Source organism: Ovis canadensis, chromosome 3, assembly GCF_042477335.2.
Source record: "Ovis canadensis isolate MfBH-ARS-UI-01 breed Bighorn chromosome 3, ARS-UI_OviCan_v2, whole genome shotgun sequence".
Classification (NCBI taxonomy): Eukaryota; Metazoa; Chordata; class Mammalia; order Artiodactyla; family Bovidae; genus Ovis; species Ovis canadensis.
In genome coordinates, this window is record NC_091247.1 from 18,429,941 (window position 1) to 18,454,776 (window position 24,836).

Consider the following 24,836-nt stretch of genomic DNA (forward strand, 5'->3'; position numbering starts at 1 on the left):
GGAGAAGACTCTTGAGAGTCCCTTGGACTGCAAGGAGATCCAACCAGTCCATTCTAAAGGAGATCAGTCCTGGGTGTTCTTTGGAAGGAATGATGCTAAAGCTGAAACTCCAGTACTTTGGCCACCTCATTCAAAGAGTTGACTCATTGGAAAAGACTCTGATGCTGGGAGGGATTGGGGGCAGAAGGAAAAGGGGACAGAGGATGAGATGGCTGGATGGCATCACTGACTCAATGGATGTTGAGTTTGAGTGAACTCCGGGAGTTGGTGATGGACAGGGAGGCCTGGCGTACTGCAATCCATGGGGTCGCCAAGAGTCGGACACGACTGAGCGACTGAACTGAACTGAACTGAATGTACACTAGGCTTTCCCTCGCTGCTCGCTGCTCACTGTCCAGCAGAAAGCTGACTAGTCTCCTTGCAAACCCACATTACCAGCCTGGCCAGGGCGCTGGCCTGTACTGACAGCACTCCTTCATTTTACAAGAGCTAAAACTCCAATATTTGGTACATTTACCAAATCTGGACTTAGGGGCAGAATGGACAAAAGCAATTAAATATTTTCACTATTTTCCAGAGGTTCCTGCTTTCAGTAAAATCAATACAAAAAAGGGGGGGAAACAATCCAAGACCAGCCTTCTGGCACTATTTCAGTCTATTTTGTCCTCACTGAAATAATCCTAACATCCTTCTATCTTTAATATTCCATGCAGGATTTTTTTCTAAATTGATATGTGTTTCCCACCAAATGCCACATTCCTAACAGAGTTCCCTTATAAATTATTTCATAGTCCCATGTGCTGAAACTGACCCTATGCCAAAAACCTTCTCAGAACAACATATTTATTTCTCCATTAATTTATATGTCCTAAAATTTAAAAAAAGAAACCTAACTCTTTAGAAATGAATCCTTCCAATCCACATGGGAAAGAAGAAAAAACATACAGTTCAACAAGACCCCAAAAACTCTATTCTTCAATTTTGACTAGTTTATCAGAATTTCCACTCAAATCTAATGGAAGGATGAAGCTCAAAGCTGTGATGCCAAATATAACCAAGATTTTCCTTTACTGCGTGGCTTTTAAAATATTTTCCAAGAACAAAAGGAGAAGATATGACTTGCCTCATCCTACAGGAAAGGTACGGGAAACCCATGGCCGGATGATAATCTTAGACTGAGCACACGAAACCATCCCCGAAAGTACTAAGTACCAGCCAAGGGCACCCTACCCTGCCCTCCATCTTTACCCTCTCAGCTCTACAAAGACACCAAAAGTCTTCGTCACATCTATTCTTGGTAAGCAGCTACAAGAACAGCTGTGTCCATCCCAGGATTAGAAAACGCACACTAACACTCACAGGGACACTCACTATAGATTAAACTTAAACCTCACAGTGAAACTCACTGTAGATTAAACTTACAAAGCCCAAACAGTTATCACAAGATAAAAGATACTGACCAAAATTCAACGTACACTCAAAAAAAAAACACTTAAAAATTGGCAGGGGTTTATTTGGCAATCAAGACTGTTCCAAGTCTGACTTTATTCTCTACTAGCTAGACATATTCTTCATAATTTCACACCCCATAAAACAGCCTTGACCACTAGGTCCATTAATAATTGAAATACTCCATCTGCAAAAAGAATAAAATGGTAGTAGTGGGAAATTCCAACCTCTCCACTTTAATGAGATTAGTGTTCAAGATTATTTCTGAGATGTGATCCTTTCCAAATGACAAGAACTAGTCAGACAAAACTTAATCTGAAATCCTGCTGGCCAGTTTAAAGGACAAAATTACTAAGTGAAGAAATGCGAGACTTACATCTTCAAGGATCACATGACGTGGTCCCCGAGCTTTCTGCAGCCCTGACCGGTTATCACGGGGTCTGTCAAGTGTCCTTGAAGTCTCCAAAAAAAAGTGTCCTTCAGATTGGAATGACCACTATCAACTGTAATAGAAACAGCTACCTTCTTCCTAATGGCCAGTAAGCAAAATCTGGCCTTAGCTAAGTTGTTTGGGCTCAAAAAAAAAAAAAAAAGAAGAAGAAGAAAACTTAGGAAAATGTTGGGCAAAATTTTTTAAATCACAAATTTTCAGACGAAAAAATCCAGAAGTCCGGCTTCCCCTGAAAAACCAGCTCTGGTACCATCAGTGAATGTGAATGTGGGCTTTCCTTTTAGGCTGGGCATGGGTGTTCCAGACAGTCAGGCTGTTTATATCTCATTTATGTTCCTTGCCTGGCCAGGACGTAAGTGTGGAATTCATGTTGATATTAACTACTTCACCTGACCCATGACCTTGTCAGGTCACAACACCTAACAATAAACAGAAACTCCCATGGTTTATAAAATTTAATGCTAGTCTCAGGCAAGTCTCCTTCTATATAATTAATTTCTAGTACTTCACTGCACATCTTCACATTTATCTTTGAAATTTCATATTGTTAAATCAGATACACTCAATTCAATCACTATTTATTGCATACCCAAAGGACCAGTGGTTTTGAAACTAGTGTTTTGCAAAAGGCAGCGCCTCTCTCTGCAGTTTTAACAAGGTTACTACTGCTGCTGCTGCTGCTAAGTCACTCCAATCGTGTCCAGCTCTGTGCGACCCCATAGATGGCAGCCCACCAGGCTCCCCCGTCCCTGGGATTCTCCAGGCAAGAACACTGGAGTGGGTTGCCATTTCCTTTTCCAATGCATGAAAGTGAAAAGTGAAAGTGAAGTTGCTCAGTCGAGCCCGACTCTTAGCAACCCCATGGACTGCAGCCTACCAGGCTCCTCTGTCCATGGGATTTTCCAGGCAAGGTTAAGTATCACTTAAATGCCTTTCATACATTGTAGTTTTACCTATAACCTACCTTCAAAGAGAAAATGAAAGGATTCAGAATTTTTTGTTTGTATAAACAGGGAGCTATTTATTTTAATATAACACGTAACTAACTTAAATATATCTAAATGTATATACTACCTACAGCTCTGACCTTCTATAGATAACCAGTTTGGCATAGAAAACCTTGAAAAATTAAAAAAACTTCTACAGGATTACAGATTAAAACAGAAAGCATGTGACATCTTTGTCTGATGCTGAGCTGGTAGGAGGCTGGGACTTTCATGGAAGAGTGAGGTCCATCTGACGGGCAGCTGGGCTGGCCCCTGGCTTCATCTCTCCCCAAGGACATGGGCTACCCAGGGAGGAGCCCCTGGTGACACCTGCCACTAGCCACGGGCTTTCCTGGACTGGCTGGGGGGGTTGGTATCTGAAAGGAGCCCTCTTACAGGGCCCCTACCCACAAGAGAGAGGGCAGAGCACTCAAATCCCAGCTCTCTGTTCCTTCTAGATAAAGATAAGACAACTATCTGTCCGTTTGTCTGTCTCCTCTCTGAGCTTCCTCCGCAGCGCCAGCCTCACAGCAGAAACACCCCAGAGGTTCAAGAAGCATCTCCTCGACGAGGCACCACCCAGGATGCCCATAGCCTCAGACAGCAGCAGGCACTCACCTACTGTGTGTGCCTGCGTCAGACACACAGGAGGCCCAGGGGGAGCAGCAAGGGCCTGGAAAAGATGGGATGGTGGTGGTGGTTTAGTCGCTAAGTCGTGTCCAACTCTTGCAACCCCATGGACTGTAGCCTGCCAGGCTCCTCTGTCCATAGGATTTTCCAGTCTCTAAAATTCTTCGTCAAGAAGGCATAGGCTTTAGATGAGTACTGCCAAGTACAGGTTAGCTGGCCCAAAGGAGTGCAGAGGGCATTTCAGGCAGAAGAAGTCTGATCAAAGGCATGGAGTTAAAAGATAGGAAGATGTACTGTTGGAACCTTAAGTAACTGGTTCATGCAGGTACCGTGGGCAGCAGACCAGGATCTAACCTCCAGCCTGACAACCTCCGGCAGTTCTGGCAACTTCCAGCTCCTGATGGGAGACAGTTGGGGTGTGTGAGAGGAGACCAAAGTGAGGGTGGAGTCTGAATAACAGAAGGGGAGCTGGCCTGCACTGGCTCAGAGAGGCTCTAGGCCTCTCCTTCAGGCCTGGGGTTCCCAGAGGTGAGCAGGCATAGAATGTGGCGCGGACGGTGGGGCGGGGCAGGGCCTCTCACAGAGCAGGCCTCACACTCCAGAAGGGTTCCAAAGTTAGACTCTTGATATGTTCTCCAATGAGGTCACACGTACAGTCATTACAGATACAACGATAGGACTACAAGGAGACATGTACACCATTCACTGAAAATTCAGGGTCACACTGCCCAGTGTGCACTATGGATTTTATCTTTCACCCAAATTGTAACTATATTGTCAACAGCACAATTACACTGCATTTACATTTTACTACAAGCTAATTGGTTAAATGCAAACAATTAAAAAATATTATTCATATTTTATTATCTTTTAATAATACGGAGAACCTTAAAAAATGTGGCCAGGTAGCTATGTAGCTCTGATGGTAGGGGAGGGGCTAAGAAGGAACCTGGTTAAAAACGTAAGTTCCCTGGCCCTCATTCTGTAGCTCTGGGGAGGGTCTGGGAATATACATTTTTAAACGACTATCCCTCATGATTTTTGACACAAGTGGTCTTAGGAGGTCTTAGTGGTCACATTTTTAAAAGTACTGCAGGGACTTCCCTGGTGGTCCAGTGGTTAAGACTCTGAGCTCCCAATGCAGGGGGCCTGGGTTCAATCCCTGGTCAAGGAACTAGGTCCCACATGTTGCAACGAAAGATCCCACGTGTGCAGCAACAACAACTGGAGATCTCAACTAAGATTTCAACTGCAACTAAGACCCGGTGCAACCTAAGCAAAGAAAAGAGAAAAGAGAGAACGGCATTGCAAAGGGCAGCCTGGAAGCTGGGCAGAGTTGTGAGCACATAACCCATCAGTTTTACAAGGCGCAAAGCCTGCCACTGGGGTGGCTACTAGCATTGGCGGCAGAAGCCTGATTACGATGGCTGGAAGTGAACAGAAATGAGAAAAATGGAAGAGGCGCGATCCAACTGTCCTTTCAAAACATGCGACTGCGAACAAAGGGACAGGATGAGGTCGCACATTAAGGGCCAACAAAAGGGTTTTTATCGGCATTCCTCATGTGGAGAGATGAGTGACAGGTGGAGGACGCATCAGTGACGGCAGTGTCCTGCACGGGACTTCAGTGCCCTCCGGATCCACTCTCCACTCTGTGCCCCCCACCCCCCACCGAAGCATCAACCTGCCCTCTGACCGGGACACCAGGAGGAATGAGAGGATGGACGGAATGGGGTATTCATCCCCCCTCCCCTCTCCCTCAAGCCCACCGCAGGCTGGCTGGGTCCTCACGGGGGCCCACAGCTGCTCCTCCACCCCTGGGGGGGTTTCATTCCTGAGGACTCTCCCTTCCCTCCTCTCGCACCCCAGGCCCAGAGGAGTTGGCCCTGGAAGACTGTCCAGTTCTTGCTGATTTCCCCAAACCTGCCCACCTCTTAGTAAATGTTTCTTTGAGTCTCCGTGGTTACCTAGTTCAGCCTGTCTCCTACCAGAACCCTAACGGATACACACAACATTAAGCAGAACATAAATGCCAGAACAGAGCCAGATCCAAAATGCCTCTGTGGTTCGAACACGACAGCAGTCACATCAGATGGGACTCGGGAGAAGATTCATGGGAAAGGTGCACTGGATGTGGGCTTGAAAGAACAGCAAGGATTCTGATAAGCAAAGGAGGGGGCACGTGCCACCTGTTCAAATCCCCTGAAGCCCAACTCTACCTTTTCACACTTCAGCTGTCCCTGCCCTGTTCCGCACCCTACCTATTTACCAAAGCAGGACCCAGGTCATTCATAAAACCATTACATGATCGCTCTTCCAGGGGCCCCTGTTTGCAGCTTGTTTTATTTGAAAGAAATCTTGCCAAATTCTATCATCGCAGAATCCCACCTGCTAAACTGACTGCAGGCAAAAGCTGTGTGTGAGCTGTTTTATTTCCCTGGAAAGTCAGCTCTGATGGGCCACGGTAAACAGATACTAGGGTTATCTGAGCCTACTTAGGCATTTTCAAAGCAGAGGACAAAGAACTCTTGAACAGGGAGGAAGCAGAAAAACCACTTTTGACTCCAAATTCAAAATGAGATTTTAATCCCAGTTTAATCACCGTGTGGGGGATAGGACTGAACCTAAGCCTGAAATTTCCCTTCCTAAAAAGGAAGTCCTAGAGACTTAAAATGGAATATATATGAACAGATGTCAGCTCCCCAAAAGAAAAATAGAAGACATATCCCAAATACCGCATACTTCGTAAAGAAGAAAGGAAGGTGCCGCAAACATATCCCAGGAGCCGGGTATTTCACAGAGGTCATGTACTTTAACCATCACAATCATCTACAAATAGCTACTATTTATATTTATTTTTAATTGGAGGAGAATTGCTTTACAATTTTGTGTAGGGTTTCTACCATACAGAAACCGTGGGTTTCTCATGAATCAGTCATAAGCACACATATACCCCCTCCCTCTTAAACTTCCCTCCCACCCCACCCACCCCACCCTTCTAGGTTATCACAAGCACTGGGCTGAGCTCCCTGTGTCATACACCTTCTCACTAGCCAGCTATCTTACACACGGCAGTAAATATGTGTCAGTATTACTCTCCATTCATCCCACCCTCTCCCTCCCCAACTTGGTCCACAAGTCTGTTCTCCATGTCTGCTTCTCGACTCCTGCCCTGCAAACAGGTTCATCAGTACCATCTTTGTAGAGTCCCTATATACGTGTTAATATACAGTATTTGGTTTTCACATTCTGACTTCCTTCACTCTGTGTAACAAGCTCTAGGTTCATCCCCCTCACTACAACTGACTCAAATTCATTCCTTCTTATGGCTGAGTAACATTTCATTAGGTATATGTACCACAACTTCTTCACCCCTTTGTCGATGGACATCTAGGTTGCTTCCATGTCTTGGCATATAGATAGCTACTACTTATTATCTTTATTTTATAGATGAGGACACTGGGTCTTCAGGAAATATACAGTAATTTGCCAACAAGCACAAGGCTGGCAGAATCTCGTTTCAAACCAACCACGCCATTTCTGCTCTGCCACAGAATTACTACTTTCTATCAAGGAAGGGAAACTGACACAGGGAAACCGACATAGACGACAACTTAGGGCACCCGGTCCTTCGCATTTGCCCTGGGACTACCCAGAAGGGCAGTTTAAACTTATTGCTGAAAACATAAAAATGTATTAGTCCATTTTCCTCCCCGAGTTCATATTTATCCTCCCTTCAGCTCAGTCCAAAAAGAATTTGGGGCAGCTGGATAAAACAAACACAGAATCATGGAATTTTAAAACCAAGTGCAACACACATTTTACACAGGGGGAAACTCATTTATATAAAGTGACGTATTCAAAATTAGTTAACTGGCAGGGCCCAAAATATAGAGTCAAGATTATCAGGCCCATATGCCTTCCTGATGAAAAGGAATCTTCCACAGCAGACTGCCTCAATATGGCAGGGTTCTCAGGATGAAGGCTGAGGCTCATTACGAGTGCAAAAGTAGACAGGAGCGACAAATGAGTTAAATATTTGTGTCCAAAACCTAAAGCATTCAAATGGCAATTTTAAAATAAAACAGACCTTTGATTTGCTTGTTTTGTTGCCAATCACCTTCTTTCCCTAAAAGTCATAATCTTAAAAAGCTCAGAACTGAAAATGTCATTTGCTTCTTCACCTATAGAACACGGTTCATCACACTATTCAATTGTAGGAGAATTAAAGCGCTTAATGTTTTAAACTACTCTTTTCCCTAAGATAGTATTTCACTTCCTGGGTTGTTTACATGGCATTGAGGGAGAAGACATAGAAACCGTCAATCAACAAAATGACCCAAAAAAAAAACAATACAAGGATTCTCTCTTCTGTCCACACAGGGTTTTCCCCACTCCAACCATCTCCACTAGCACTTCAGCGTTAGGAAAGGTCTTCCTCTCCACCTTGTCCTCCAAAAATACACTGGCAACCTGGATCTAAAACAATGATCTACCGAACAACTTGCCACATGTTAAAAAAAAATTAAAACAGACCTTCTACTCAAATGCTTAATACCATATGTACATACACTGTTGTTTAATCGCTAAGTCATGTCCAGCTCTTTTGTGACCCAAGTGACTGTAGCCCTCCAGGTTCCTCTGTCCATGGGATTTTCCAGGCAAGAATACTGGAGTGGGTTACCATTTCCTCCTCCAGCTGCCCCAAATTTTGCTTCAGATTATTTCAAGTGGACTTGATCTAGAAGTGTTTGCACTTTACAGGGGATCCTGGGTCACTGTCCTTCTCTTGAACATGTCGCTGTCATTGATGTCATCAGGGATTTCATTTCTAATACAGGATTCCTCTGTGTCCAGACTCCGTTTCATAGCAGCAAGAGGGGACATTATCCCGTGCTTAACGTTGTGACACTTGGTACTTTGTGCTTCAGTGTTGGAAAAGTAAAATAGAATATGTCTAATGAGTATAGAAAAATTCTGTCTCTGTTCAGATCTGAATTCCTTACTTATATTTCAATCATAACTGTTGGTTCTCATTCATCCATGGGATTTTCCAGGCATGAGTACTAGAGTGGGGTGCCATCGCCTTCTACGTCTTAGTAAGTACTATTCCCCATACATCTTTTTTAAAAATTAAAAAATTTATTTTATATTGGAGCATAGTTGACTTACAGTGTTGTGTTAATGTCAGGTGTACAGCAAAATGATTTGGTTATACATATGCATACATCTGTTCTTTTTCAGATTCTTTTCCCATGTATGTTATTACAGACTGTGGAGCAGAGTTCCCTGTGCTGTACAGTAGGTGCTTGTTGTTTATGTTTTATATATGATAGTGTTTACAAGTTTCTCCCAAACTCCTAACCCCCATACATCTTAAATGAAAGTTAGAATGTGATTCTTGCTAATAGATTCAGGTGCTAATAGTGAAATTCATCGCATGTTGCAAGAAAGTAGTCTTCTCTGTTTATTAATAAACTGATCAGAACTCAGGGTTTTTTGTCTTCTCAGTCCTGTAGAGAATTCTCACTTTTCTGAAGTGGAGCACAGTATATGCCTTTTAGTGTATTACAACCCCCTTGGCTTAAGCAGGTTGCAGCTAGGATATCAGCAAATGCAGGGTAGATATCTGTTTAAAAAAAAAAAAATGTTTTGCCATTGAAAGCAGGAGAGATAGGCCTATAGCTTTTCACTTGATTTAGGAAACAGGATTGCACTCTTTTTCCTCCCTCTTTCTCTCTGTTTCTCTCTCCCTATCACGATGACATATTTTCTCTGCTGTGCTAATGCCTTTTAGTTTATATAATGCTTATAACTTTAAAAGTGATTTGATGTAATGAAATCATTAAAAAAAAACTCAGCAATCAAGAGCAAGTTCATTTTGGTCCTGACATAAAGCAGGAGAATCAAGGGATGGTGACAGGACTCAAAATTTTTACTTTTCCTCCTTTATTATCTACAGGTATTTTTTTCTGTTGTTGATTTATTTTTGGCTGCACTGGATCTTCACTGCTGTCCGTGGGCTTTCTCTAGTTGCAGTGGGCTGGGCTGGTCTTCCCTGTGGTGCGCCAGCTTCTCACTCTGTGGCCTCTCGTTGCAGCGCTTGAGGTCAGTAGTTGTGGCTCATGGGCTTAGTTGCTCCACTGCACATGGAACCTTCCTTCAGTCATTATCAAACCCATGTCCCACTGCATTGGCTGATGGATTCTTATCCACTGCACCACCAGTGAAGTCCTCCACAGCTTTTGATTTTGTACTATGAACACCTTCATTCTCTTGAGACTACTCTGAATTTGCATAGCCAGTTGTATTTTGGGTTGTTTTTTCTCTTAGCAAGTCTTAATATTGGTTTAATACAAGGCTTAACTTTTTATGGTGATAATACACTGTTTTTCTGAAGCACCAAAGAATTGACTTTTTTTTTTTTTTTGCTGATAAAGCACTTGGAATAACTAAAAATTCATTTAGTAAGACTGGATAAGTAGTCACTGAGCCACTATTTTGAAGCTGAGCAAAACAGCAATTAAATTTGGTAACATGTAAATAACCGTGTCCCAGTTGAGAGAAAGCCTAAGAATTAGTTGTAATCAAATAGTGCGATTCAACTGGAGAAAGACAAATCAGGAAATGAAAAGTGTAAAAATATAACTTGTTAGCATGTTAATTTGGTATGTGCTAATTAACAGTGTTTTGAGAAATTACAAAATTATAAAAGCAGTTATTTGATGTCAGAGGAAGAGAAGGACCTTAGAACCAGAAAATAGCTTTTTTTGATACAGTGAGTATGAAATTTCAGAAATGATAGAGATTACGTATGGGATATAAGAATGCACGTTGTAGGATCCTGTAGGCAAGAAAGGAGGAAATATGCTGCACTGAGGCCAGGCGAAGAAAAGGAGCAACCTACTTAAGCCAAGGGGGTTGTAATACACTAAAAGGCATATACTGTGCTCCACTTCAGAAAAGTGAGAATTCTCTACAGGACTGAGAAGACAAAAAACCCTGAGTTCTGATCAGTTTATTAATAAACAGAGAAGACTACTTTCTTGCAACATGCGATGAATTTCACTATTAGCACCTGAATCTATTAGCAAGATTCACATTCTAACTTTCATTTAAGATGTATGGGGGTTAGGAGTTTGGGAGAAACTTGTAAACACTATCATATATAAAACATAAACAACAAGCACCTACTGTACAGCACAGGGAACTCTGCTCCACAGTCTGTAATAACATACATGGGAAAAGAATCTGAAAAAGAACAGATGTATGCATATGTATAACCAAATCATTTTGCTGTACACCTGACATTAACACAACACTGTAAGTCAACTATGCTCCAATATAAAATAAATTTTTTAATTTTTAAAAAAGATGTATGGGGGATAGTATTTACTAAGACGTAGAAGGCGATGGCACCCCACTCTAGTACTCATGCCTGGAAAATCCCATGGATGGAGGAGAACCAACAGTTATGATTGAAATATAAGTAAGGAATTCAGATCTGAACAGAGACAGAATTTTTCTATACTCATTAGACATATTCTATTTTACTTTTCCAACACTGAAGCACAAAGTACCAAGTGTCACAACGTTAAGCACGGGATAATGTCCCCTCTTGCTGCTATGAAACGGAGTCTGGACACAGAGGAATCCTGTATTAGAAATGAAATCCCTGATGACATCAATGACAGCGACATGTTCAAGAGAAGGACAGTGACCCAGGATCCCCTGTAAAGTGCAAACACTTCTAGATCAAGTCCACTTGAAATAATCTGAAGCAAAATTTTCAGCAAACTACCTCTAGCCTGGGGCTAAAGCAGTGGTCTCTGAGCCCCCAACTGCCCTAAATACCACTCTAGACAACTCCCAAACTTTCTTTTCTGAACAAAAAAATGGCGCTGCTTTTCCCATCTCAAGACTGTTTCTTTCTCAATAACCCTTTAGGCCTTCCTTGCAAACTCCCAAGTGAGGACTGAAATGTCAAATCTTCCCCTATATTGTGTCAAATGCTTTTTGGGAGCGGGGGAGGGTGTCTCCCGTCTACAACGTTGCCACTTTCTCCGCTGGAAACCCTGGTTATTAAACTCACTTCGACTTTTCTGCAGAACCTCTGCCTTCCCGCGCCCCCCCTCGCCCCCTCGCCAAACGGTTGCCTCCTCCTCGAATAAGCCGCACTTCAACGCCGATTGTCCCCAAGGGCCAGTGGCCGACCCCGGAGCTGGCCTCCTCCAGGCCATACCACGGCGCGTCCAACTGCGCCCTCCACCTAGGCACATCCATCCTTTTTCCACCCCCCCCCCGGCGGAGCGTCGGGTGCCACGCGCGCAGGGCACAGGCACCCCGGGCTCCCGCAAAGCCCAGCCTTTCCACGCACTGTCTACACCCGTGCCCACCACGCACTGGAAGCCGCTCGGGGCTTCGATCGCCGACTGCCCGCCGGGGTCGGGCGCTGCCCAGGCGGAGAGCGGGGGCCAAGCATGCACGCGCTCACGTCGGGGGCCCTGCGCGCGCCCCCCAACCCCGGGCTGCCACGGAGAGGTGGGGGCAGGGTGGGCAGCTGGGCGGGGAGGGGCGCCTGCAGTCGGTGCCTGGCTACGCGAGGACAATAACAAGCAGGTCCGCCCCTCCCTTCGGTGGGGCTCGCGCCCCGCGCCCAGGGTCCCGCGCGGAGGGGGCGGCGCGGGGCCAGCGGGCCGCCTCGGATACCGACCTGGTCGATGGGCAGCCGCACGGCGTTGCTGAGGGGCTGCAGTAGGGTGGAGCCCGTGGTGCTGGTGGTGCTGGCGGTGCTGGTGGTGGCCATGGCCGGCCTGCCGCTCCGCCCGAGCCGCTCGTGCGCGCCCGAGAGGATGGGGATACAGCCGGCTAGCCCGCCCGCCCCGCTGGCCGCCCGCGGTCGGAGCGCGCGGGGCGGGGCCGGGGCGGGGCCGGGGGGCGGCCACCCGCTCGGCCCTCCTTCGGCGCCCCCGCCCGCTGGCCCGCGGCCGCGCCCTCGCGTCGTCCCTCCCGCGCCCCCCGGGGCCGCCCGCGCGCGCCCCGCCCCCTGACTTCCAGCAGCTTCCAGCCGCCCCCTCCCCACCTCGCGCGCCCTCGCGCCAGACAGCCCTGCGGCCCAATCGCGGCGCGGCGCCTCGACGCCCGCAGCCAATCAGGGGCCGCCGGCCGCGCGGCGCTCCACCCCCATTCCGGGCCCCCCCGGGGCCCCGGAGTCCGTCGTAGGGGGGACTAGGGGTTGTCCGGATGCGGCTGGCCGACGGCTTGCGGGCCGGCCTCCCGTCTCGAGTGGGGGCTTCTCTGCCTCCTCTCCTCGGCGCCCCCCCACCCCGCCACTGCCTATCCCTCCTTCCTCCTCCTCGAGCGCGGCGGCCAGCCCACCCCTCTCCAGGAGCAGCGGTGGACAACAAAGGGGAGCCGGGCGGCCGCAGGACAAAGGCGGGCCGACGTGCGGGGCGCCGTCGAGTCAGCGCTGGGGGAAGTTGGGGACAAAGCCGGGGGGGGAGGGGGGCCGGGAGGAGGAGGAGGGCCACAGACCCCCCAAAAAGGTGACCTAGATAAGAAGTGCCTTTGTCTTCAGGATTGCGGTTCAGTCGTGTCCAACTCTCTGCGACCCCATGGACTGCAGCACGCCAGGCCTCCCTGTCCATCGCCAGCATCACAGGATTGCTGTGAAAAAAATAAACCCAAACTTGGGGCTAGTTTCCGGTTGAGTGTGCGTTTCGGTCACCCTGCAGCCCACCTGGGCCTGGAGGGGTGAGACTGGTCCCCTTCGACGCCGCGATGGCGCCCAACCCCAGGGAGGGATGCAGTTGTCACCCGTCCCTGCAGCCTGTGTGTGTCCTTAACTGCCAGCATCCGCATCCCGGGACTGCCTTGCTCGGATCGAACGCTGTTTCTCAGTTCAGTTCAGTTCAGTTCAGTCGCTCAGTCTGCTCCCCCAGACTCTTTTCTATTGTGCTGTTAACACATGCGTTCGATGTGTGCTGGTGTGTGTGTAATGTGTATCTGTTTGTTCAGTATTTCATAAACGTGAACCATTTGAGTTCTTCGAAAATGCAGGTGTCGACTTTGTTTAGAAGGTTTCAAATGCTGAGGAATGCCAGGATAGAGCATGGGAGAGCTCAAAATTGGAACGTCTAAGTGTCCGAAATTTTTGGTAGAAACAGTGGTTCGAGAGACTTCAGGCGCATGCTTTCATAATGCTTTCTTCACTGTTTTAAAGGTCTAGCTCACTTAATCCCCACACCAACCACGTGAGGGTGGTACCGTTAACTAAACCATAGTTTAGTTTAGTTAGTTTAGTTAACACCCTCAACTAAAGAAATGGAGCCACAGAGAAATAACTTGCCCAAGACAGCACTGTGAATAAATAGCCAAGGCTGGACTGGGATCCAAGAAATGGACCTTGGGAGTTTTTCTTAAATACTACACCCTCTTCTTCGCTCTTAAACCCAGCCCAGAAATTCTTACCTGCTATCAAGCATGCCATTTTCTTGATAGCTATTGTAGACTCTTGGGATGGTGAGACAGCACAGATTTGTATACACGGGGTTCAGTAAATCATCAACTCTCCAGGAACTTAGTGGTCTCCCTGAAAAGGAGGCAGTTGAACTAATTGATTCAATTGCTTCCTGCCTAACCTTCTTTGCTTGTTTAACTTAATCCTAACAACCAAACTGAACAAGAGATTCAGAGAAGAATTAAAAAGCCAGGGCCTTTCTTCTCTGTGGGGAGCTGTAATCAGTTAGAAACCAAGTCTGTTCAATGGGCTGTGCATTCAAACATACCAATAAACTGGAGCCCTCTGTTAACCTCAAGAAAGTTTTCTGTTTTTCCCTTCCTCCACTTTGGGGAAGTGTAGAAAAAATATACAGGTGGCTAAGCATACAGACTGAAGGAAAACTTGAAATACTGTTTTAAAAACTTAAAAAGTTGAAGTTGGGAACATACTACAGCCTAAAGTAACATAAAGATACAATAACTAATGTCTATAAAAAGGAGTTTCCTTAGACTGGATCTTTATTTTAGTAGGACATGACAGAACAGAGTTCACTATTTGAGGTGACTGCAGTTAACTTAATAACTGCAGTGGGGAAAGTATTATCCAACTGGTAACTTTAGCTGTGTCAATATCATGGTATAATTGTGTCAAAGCTATAGGTATAGTACAGTAGAGTACTAACAACTTCGGTTTGGGAGTCACACCCACCTAGGTTTTTATCTGTCTCTGTTTTGTTAGCTGCAAGACCTTGGGCAAGTTACTTAACCTAAGGTTCAGTTTCTTCATGTGTAAAAGCATAATAATGGCACCAGCTCTGAGTTATGAAGTTATAAAAGCTTACCTAAGAACTCAGACTGTGCTTGGTATATAGTAAGACTTAAGAAATGTTCATCACCATCCAAGAGATGTGATTCTGAAAATAGAGACGATTTTTCTCATAGTAAAAGTACTGCATTCTCATGTTTTTAATGAAGGAAGTGAAGCCCATATCTCAAGCTAATAACTCAGTGATGATAGCATAAATTTGATGCAGGCCTTTTGACCAGTATCTGCTAATTAGACCTGAAGCTCTTATTAAACTGTGATGATAGGGGAAAGAATTGAATTAATTATATATAATGCCTCACTGTCCTAACTCAGATAACATTCATCTTATAAAAGTCACGTACTTGATCTTAAAAACAGACATTTACTGAGTGCTTGCTATCCTCGTGAACTGCGGGGTGGGACATGCTAGAAAGAGTAAATGATGCTTATAATCAAAATAAGAACCAGACATATGTATTCATAAAACAGTGAATTGTTATAAGAAAAATACAAAACAAGATCCTTTTTTTAATGTTAGAATGAAAAGAATGCATCCAGGAGAAAAAAACTTTGTTGAAATTCAAAAGACCTGAACTTTAGTCCTGACCTTTTTTTTTCATTGAAATATAGTTGAGTTACAATGTTGTGTTAGTTTCAGGTGTACAACAAGATGACTCAGTTATACATGTATGTATATAAATATATATTCCTTTTTTAACATTCTCTTCCATTATAGGTTATTACAAGATATTTGGTATAGTTCCCTGTGCTATACAGCAGGTTCTTGTGCTCAGTCGCTTCAGCCGTGTCCCTATGGACTGTAGCCCACCAGGCTCCTCTGTCCATGGGATTCTCCAGGCAAGAATACTGGAGTGGGTTGCCATTTACTTCTCCAACAGCAGGTCCTTCTTGATTACCTATTGTGTATATAATGTTAGTGCATATATTTTAACCCCAAACATTTTATCCTGATTTTTGCACCAAACAGCTGTGAACTTGAGAAATCTGTCTTAAATCTCTGTGCCTTAAATATGGATTGATATGCCCACCAATGCAGGAGACACAGGTTCGATCCCTGAGAGTTGCCCCTACTCGCCACAACTAGAGAAAAGCCCACACAGCAACCAAGTATCAGCATAAAATTAATAATAGGTTAATTATTTTAAAAGATATTTGTAATATTAGTATAAGAAATAATAATTAGCAGGAAAGTGCTTTCAATGTAGCAAGCACATTTTAACAAGAATTACTTAGACCGAATTGTGAGAGCACTAAGAGTTCACATATAATAAAATGATCATCTACTCGTGTTCTCATCCTGGCCACCTAGGTCTCCCCCACTAAATTGGCTATGGTAACTGAAGATTGCTAAAATGAAGGTTTCCCTTCCCAACTTATTTTTAACTTTGAATAAACCACTCAGAAGAAATGAATAATTTGCCAAGCTGTTTTTGTTTCATAAAAATGGTATGTGTCATGAAATTTGAGTTCGCAAGGCAATTATTTTGCCTGTTCTCTGCTCTTATATATTGGGATAACTCTGATGAAGGGCGTTGGACCATACGCATAATAAAAGCCCCAAGTAACCAACTGGCATCTTTAAGCACTTATAAGCTAACCATTAATTGATGTTTTCGAACTGTGGTACTGGAGAAGACTCTTGAGAGTCCCTTGAACAGTGTGGAGATCAAACCAGCCAATGGCAAAGGAAATCAACCCTGAATATTCACTGGAAGGACTGATGCTGAAGCTCCAATACTTGGGCCATCTGATGCAAAGAACTGACTCATTGGAAAAGACCCTGATGCTGGGAGAGATTGAGGTCAGGAGGAGAAGGGGGTGACAGAGCATGAGATGGTTGGATGGCATCACTAACTCAATGGACATGAATTTGAGCAAGCTCCAGGAGATAGTGAAAGACGGAAGCCTGGAGTGCCACAGTCCATGGGGTCACAAAGAGTCAGACATGACTTAACGACTGAACAACAACAAGCTAACCCTAGCTTGAGACCAAAACATGAAATTCAGAAAGTTGCCCTTTAAGACATACATGCTTCAGTTAGGACATTAAAAAATAAACTGAACCAGAGGTAACAAGCACAGAAACCAGTAGAGATGGGAGACTTGCCTGGAGCCATTGAAATCCTGGTGCAGCTGTTTCTGGCTCTAAGGATGACCTTTAACAACAAACCTCTTATCTTCAGTTTCACTGTGTATACATTAAAAGATTAAAAACTAACTAATTTCAATGGCTCCTTCTGAAATTATGACTCCCAAGAATTTCTAGAATTTTTTTCTGTCTCTCTGAGCCATTCAGTCTGGTTTTGTTTGACTAAGAGATAAAGCCAAACTCCTACTATCAATTGGAGAATTGCATTGCCTTCCAGTTCTTTCACTGGTTTCATAACTACCTGTACGTTGCTACCTCTCTAATCAACTTTTTTTCTCAACAACATCTGTGATTCTCAAAGATCTGTGATGATTTCTGTGTTGTGTCTGTGGATCTTGGGGAAATATTTCCCTCATAGATTCATTTGGCTTTTCTACCATTACATCAATGAATCATCTCAATTAAAAGAGCACCCCCTTAGTGCTTATTTACTATAAGAGCACCCCCTTAGTGCTTATTTACTATAATGACACCCTCTATTTACTATCTGAAACCCTCTGCTGCTTAGGCATAGAAAAACAGAGTACAGACTCCCATGCTTCCCCACGTTTACATTAATAGTATTTGTGTCCAAATTATGAGACATCTTAAATGTAAGTCAAAATACCCACCACAGCTTTCATCATAATCACCATCACCACTAGCTGTACTATTGCCTCTATTTGGGGTAACACATAGGATAAGAAGGACTTATTTTCTCAGTTCTGCCTAATAGTTCAGGTTATTTCAGCTTGTCTATAATTATAAGAAGAGTTCCCTTCCTTAACTATGTTGACGTCTCTAACCAGAGACACGTCAAATAGAGATGTTGACTGCTCTTCTAAATAGTCCAGTCTGGCTGCTAGAGCGGGAGTTGCTTCCTCGTCTTTTCTGTTGCTGGCTCTGGGACAAAGAGAAAGCTTTTGGTGAGTTTCCAGCCCACCAAAGAATTCTGTGTTGCCCCTCAGAAGCCTGTCACTTTCAGCAAGTTTCCCTCTTCGTGAGTGTTGAAAAGCATATGTTGTTTTCTCCTTAGATCCTTCCTATATTATTATCATTTTCCAGATGCTGGGTTTTGTCCATGGCTTACAATACCAATGCTAGAGCCCTAAGTGGTGAGGAATTAGGAATGCAATCATGTCCATGTGTAAACTCTGGTTACCACACCTAGCCCTCTCCCCTGTCCAAAGGACTTGCTCTCCTGGACAGGTGACTCCTCTGGTTAAACATGAGGTATACTTGCTAAAGAGGAGAATGAAATGGCAACCCACTCCAGGATTCTTGCCTGGAAAATGCCATGGACAGAGGAGCCTGGCAGGCTGCAGTCCATGGGGTTGCAAGAGTCAGACACAGCTGAGTGACTTTTCACTTCACCTGCTAATTAACATCCTTATAAAAAGATTATGGCCTGGTTTCTATTTCGTCAAATTATCTTTTCACTTATTTTCCATTTGAAAGCCAATAGTTATTCTCTCTTATTTAGGTTTTTGTATGTAAATTCTGACCTAGGCTTAAAATACTGCCTATCACATGATGGTTCTTATGAAAATCACAATACATTAAAACTAAGGGAAAAACTATAATGAAAGATATACCAAATGGTCCCAAGGTAGTTCAAATCAATTGTATTACTAAATTTATAAATGCATTGCCACGTCCAAAACCAGAATGCAAATCAAGGGGAAATAACCACCAACGGAAGCCCCTTTCTCAGATTCTTCATTTGAAATATTACCCCTAACTTTGTTGAGGCATTAGGAAGGTAGGATTATAGAAAGTACCAGGTAAAGAAATTGGCCATCGAATCAGATTGCCTGAGTTTGAAGCCTGTTGTTGCTTGCCTGTTGATGACAGGCAAATGACATTGCCTGTTGAAGCCTGTTATTCAGAGGCCAAGCTCCTCTGTCCTCCACTGTCTCCTGGAGTTTGGTCAATGCATGTCCACTGAGTCAATGATGCTATCTAACCATCTCATCCTCCGTCACTCCCTTCATATTTTGCCTTCAGTCTTTCCCAGTATCAGGATCTTTTCCAATGAGTCGGCCTTTCACATAAGGCAACCTAAGTATTGAAGCTTCAGCTTCAGCAACAGTCTTTCCAATGAATATTCAGGGTTGATTTCCTTTAGGATTAACTGTTTTGATCTTGCTGTCCAAGGGACTCTCAAGAGTCTTCTCCAATACCACAGTTCAAAGGCATCAGTTCTTCAGCACTCAGCCTTCTTTATGGTTCAGCTTTCACATCCATACATGACTACTGGAAAAACCATAGTTTGACTGTACAGACCTTTGTCTACAAAGTGATGTCCTTGCTTTTTAATATGTTGTCTAGGTTTGTCATAGCTTTCCTTTCAAGGAACAAGTGTCTCTTAATTTAACGGCTGCAGTCACTGTCTGCAGTGACTTTGGAGCCCAAGAAAATAAAATCTGTCACTTTCCCCCCATCTATTTGCCATTAAGTGATAGCCAGATGCCATGATCTTAGTTTTTTAATGTTGAGTATTAAGCCAGCTTTTTCATCCTCCTCTTTCACCCTCATCAAGAGGCTCTCTAGTTACTCTTCACTTTCTGCCTTTAGAGTGGTATCATCTGTGTATCTGAGTTTGAAGCCTAGTTGTTACTTAATTTATACTGGGCAAGATTTTTTGGCATCACCGACTTGATGGACGTGAGTTTGAGTGAACTCCAGGAGTTGGTAATGGACAGGGAGGACTGGCATGCTGCAGTTTATGGGGTCACAAATTGTTGGACATGACTGAGCAACTGAACTGAACTGAACTGCAGATTTTTTAACCTTCCTGGGCCTCAATCTTCTCATCTATAAAATGGGAATTATGATTTAGGCCATTCAAATAACTTTATGCACATAAAACACTTAATGCTTATAACATTGTAAGCTCTCAGTAAATACTAACCATCATCACCTCCATCACCATTATCATCCTCACCATTATTATTTTAGGTATAACTGACCTTACAGTATATGGTCACATTTACCATAGACAAAATATGCAAAGTAGAAGTGGAGATTAGAAACAAAGGCTGGTTTAGCTTCTGCCTCCAAATGGGGGCCAGGGGGTGAGGAACACTAAGGGCTAAGAATTGGATTGTAAAGAGGACATTAACTTAGATGATTTACTACAGTCCTGGCCTATCTCACCTGAAAGTATTAATAGAGCTTTTTACTTACAAAAATAAGTGACAGCTAGTTTTAAACTTTTTCATCTTCTTAGATGCTGGAACGTATTATGGTAAGTTATATTATTTTTTTCAACTGTCAGTGTCTATTCTGAGCCTTTACAACCTACACAGAAGGAAAAGGATGAAAAAAAAAGACAAACAGCAATTTATGTAAGAATTTCATGGGTAAGAACTAGCAAATGAATGTATAATTTACAATTTGCCATATTACATTGTGATACATTTAAAAATTATTATTCTGATTGATGATTTTGAAAATTCCAGGTAGCATTAGACTTCATCCTTCTCTACAGTATTTCTTTAAATACTATCTCTGAATCCACAAATATTTATCTTTCTTTGGTTAGCATCCAACTGGTAACCAATGAAATGATCTTGCATTATTCTAGGACAGGAGCCAGGAACTTGATCTTATTGCATAAAGCTACTCCATTCCTCTTCGTGTAAAATATATTCAGCTACTGGTCCCTAGATATTTAGCTGAGAAAGCAGTTAAAATTGTTCCCTTTGGAATTCCTTGAGTGTCACTCAAATAAAAGAAAAATAAAATCAACTCTAGTGTGTCTGACACAACTCAACAAGTGAGTGTGTCTCCATGGCTTCCACAGGACCACCTTAATCAGAGTCACCCGTGACGGTTGTTTAAAATCCAGATTCCTGGACCATACCAAACACATAAAGAATCAGAATATTTTTTAAAAAGGGAGAAAAATGAGAACAATAATTTCTAGGTCAAGGAACTGGAATCTGCATTTTGGCAATGTGTAATTCTCTGATGCTGGGAAGGATTGGGGGCAGGAAGAGAAGGGGACGACAGAGGATGAGATGGCTGGATGGCATCATGGACTCGATGAACGTGAGTCTGAGTGAACTCCGGGAGTTGGTGATGGATAGGGAGGCCTGGTGTGCTGCGATTCATGGGGTCGCAAAGAGTCGGACACGACTGAGCGACTGAACTGAACTGAACTGAATTCTCATGCATATACTGAAGTTTTGTAGGTCGCTCAGTACTGTCCAATTCTTTGCTTCCTGTGAACTAAAGCCCAGTTGAAGCTGAAGCTCCAATACTGTGGCTACCTGTGGCTACCTGATGTGAAGAGCTGACTTATTGGAAAAGACCCTGATGCTGGGAAGGATTGAGGGCAGGAGGATAGGGGGTGACAGAGGATAAGATGGTTGGATGGCATTACCTACACAATGGACATGAATTTGAGCAAACTCTAGGAGAGAGGGAAGGACAGGGAAGCCTGGCTTGCTGCAGTCCATGGGGTTGCAAAGAATCAGACAGGACTTAGCAACTGAACAATAACAATAACAACCATAATGACATTTAAGTATTTCTCTATTAACATACCTTTGAGCTTGTTCACTCTTTCTGATCAGTTTCCCCCAGTGCAGATTAACTGGGCAAATGTAAAAGAGCCTGGCACTGAGGGTGTGATACACACTCGGGGCAAAGAGCTGGATGACCTCAGAATCAAGGGACAGTTGTTTTTTTTTTCTAATGATCTCGCAGGTGGCAAGTGGAACTTCCCCAACCAGGGATCGAACCCTTGCCACCTGGAGTGGAAACACAGTCTTAACGACTAAACCATCAGGAAAGTCCAAGGCACAGATATTTTTGATCACCAGTGTTTTCTATTGAAAGACTTGCAGTGAAGAGGAGAAATGGTGAAAAAATCTGTACATACCAAGGTGAAGTAAAACAGGTGTAAATTTAAAAATCAAATAGCACTGTATTTCATGAAAAAGTCAAGTCCCTAGTCCCACCTGCCCTGACTCCTGTTTTGCTTGCTGGAGTCAACTCTTTTAACTGTCTCTGTTGGCACTGTCCTCTGCATTTTCTTAAAAACAAAAGTTTGTATTACTATTTCTTTTTTTTTAAGGTTTTTTTGACATGGACCTATTTTTTAAGTCTTTTTTGAATTTGCTGCTATATTGCTTCTGTTTTATATTTTGATTTATCGGCTATGAGGCATGTGGGATCTTAGTTCTCTGACCAGGGATTGAACCACCACCACCCTGCATTGAAAGGCGAAGTCTAAATCACTGAACTGTCAGGGAAGTCTCTATACTGCTATTTCAAGACCTCCTCATTTTAAATATTATACATCAATGACTTTACTATGCCTGAATACAGCTCTTTTCTCATTCTCCCCTCCAACCCTTGCCTCCCAATATAATTGTATCACTACTTTGGATTAAGTAAATATTCAGAATTTTCATTATTATGACCTCATAAATATCATTCAAAGGTAAGTCACACCGTATACTATGATCATGTTTCCATTTTGCTACTACTTTATGTTTTTCCTAGAGTTAACATTTGCCTTTTCATTTTCTTCATTCTGTTTTCTATGTAACTATCACTAATTCATCTCTAAATCCTACCACATAACTTTAAAACTCTTATCACCATGATCATATGCATTGTATAATCTCTCAGTTTTATGTTCCAGAATGCTACTTTCTCCTTATCCATTCTGGATTGGCTGCTCTCTAAAGTGAGCCTTGAGCCTAGGATTCTTTTTTTTTTTTTTTTTTTGGTGTCACGGAAGGATTCCTTTCATTTCTATCCTGTGTTGGAACACATGGATGTTGCACAGCCAGGAACAACACTCAGTCGCACCACTGGACTGTTCAAATAGTAACCACCATCCCCCCTACACACCACCATCCCCCCCTACACACCACCATCCCCCCTACACACCACCAACCCCCCTACACACCACCATCCCCCCTACACACCACCATCCCCCACTACACACCACCATCCCCCCCTACACACCACCATCCCCCCCTACACACCACCATCCCCCCTACATACCACCATCCCCCCCTACACACCACCATCCCCCGCTACACACCACCATCCCCCGCTACACACCACCATCCCCCCCTACACACCACCATCCCCCCCTACACACCACCATCCCCCCCTACCCACCACCATCCCCCCCCTACACACCACCATCCCCCCTTACACACCACCATCCTGTGATCTACCCCCTGCTGTTTGGTAGTTAGGATTTGGGGAACCAGATGGTACACTCATTCTCAACAGAGGTGGTATTGCCTCAACAGCAGCAAAAATTATTTGGAGGAAGAGGGAGGCTAAGCAAACTTACTCTTTAAAATACAAAACACACATCTAGTACATGGCTATGTAGTTTATTTGTGGTATTTAAATTAAGGGGGCAAGTCTTAAAAGGCTCTTTAGGAGATCAATAAGAAGAAGAAAAAGGTTGAGAAACGCTGACCTAGTACAGCCTTGGTCATCGATGCCCCAGAATTTCAGGTACCCCATGTAGCCACCACTCTACACTTCTCCACCCTCCAAGTCTCTCGTGGGTGAGTTTGCATAATGAGTCCTTGGTAACATGTAGGACTGTTGCTGCAAGAGAGTCTGGAAAATACGGTTTTAGCTTTCTTGGGTCTAAAGCATAGGGAGGCTGTCAAAAAGGGAGAGGGAGGGTGGGTGTTGACTGCACCAATCAAGATGTGAGTGACATCTGCCAAAGTGGAACTGTGCAACTCAGTCTGGGACTTGGACTCTCAGACTGTGACTCACACCCAGCCAAAACCCAGGGTGAGATTTGAACCAATGGTCTTTTAACTGAGATCATACATCTGGTCTCAGAACTTACTGAAGCTCAGGTACTTTATGTCTCATTGCAGAAAGAATTCACTGAGAGAGAAAGTGATAGGTAAGAAGTGGACTTATTTAAACAGTAACATACTCCACAAAGGGGCTTGCATGACTCAATGAAGATGAGTCATGCCGTGCAGGGCCACACAAGGCCCATGGGTCATAGTGGAGAGTTCTGACACTCCATGGTTCACTGGGGGAGAGAATGGCAAATCAGTCCAGCATTTTTGCTGTGAAAACTCCATGAACAGTGTGAAAAGTCAAAAAGATGTGACACCAGAATATGAGCTCCCAGGTCGGAAGGTGTCCGATATGCTACTGGGCAAGAGCAGAGGGCAATTACTAATAGCTCCAGAAAGAATGAATCGGTTGGGCCAAAGTGGAAATGGTGTTCAACTGTGGATGTATTTGGTGGTGAATGTAAAGTCTGTTACTGTAAAGAACAATATTGTATAGGAACCTGAAATGTTAGGTCCATGAAATAAGGTAAATTGGATGTGGTCAAGCAGGGGATAGCAAGAGTGAACATCAACATCCTAGGAATCAGTGAATTAAAATGGATGGGATGGACAAATTTAACTCAGATGACCATTATATCTAGTACTGTGGGCAAGAATCCCTTAGAACAAATGGAGTAGCCCCCTCATAGTCAACTAAAGAGTCTGAAATGCAGTACTTAGGTGCAGTCTCAAAAATGACAAAATGCTCTCAGTTCTTTTCCAAGGCAAAACACTTAAATAATAATAATTCAAGTCTATGCCCCAACCACTAATGCTGAAGAAGCTGAAACTGAATGGTTGTATAAAGACCTAAAAGACCTTGTAGAACTAACACCAAAAATATATACATATATATATATATATATATATATATATATATATATATATATCCTTTTCATCATAGGCTGAAATGCAAAAGTAGGAAATCAAGAGATACTTGGAGTAACAGGCAAGTCTGGCCTTGGAATACAAAATGAAGCAGGGCAAAGATTAACAGTTTTGCCAAGAGAATACA

General features: G+C 43.7%; 1 protein-coding gene and 1 pseudogene across 1 annotated transcript in view; one reads left to right on the forward strand and one right to left on the reverse strand.

The window, feature by feature from the left end:
• Positions 1-12,486, reverse strand: part of MBOAT2 (membrane bound O-acyltransferase domain containing 2) — a 103,533-nt gene extending 91,047 nt beyond the window's left edge. The window contains exon 1 of the mRNA XM_069582572.1: positions 12,230-12,486. Within this exon, the coding sequence (XP_069438673.1) occupies positions 12,230-12,322 (93 nt within the window). The 5' untranslated portion in view covers positions 12,323-12,486. The remainder of the gene's footprint in view (positions 1-12,229) is intronic.
• Positions 12,487-13,296: 810 nt separating this feature from the next.
• The window catches only part of LOC138436240 (pyruvate dehydrogenase (acetyl-transferring) kinase isozyme 1, mitochondrial-like), a 52,851-nt pseudogene continuing 41,311 nt past the window's right edge, over positions 13,297-24,836 (forward strand).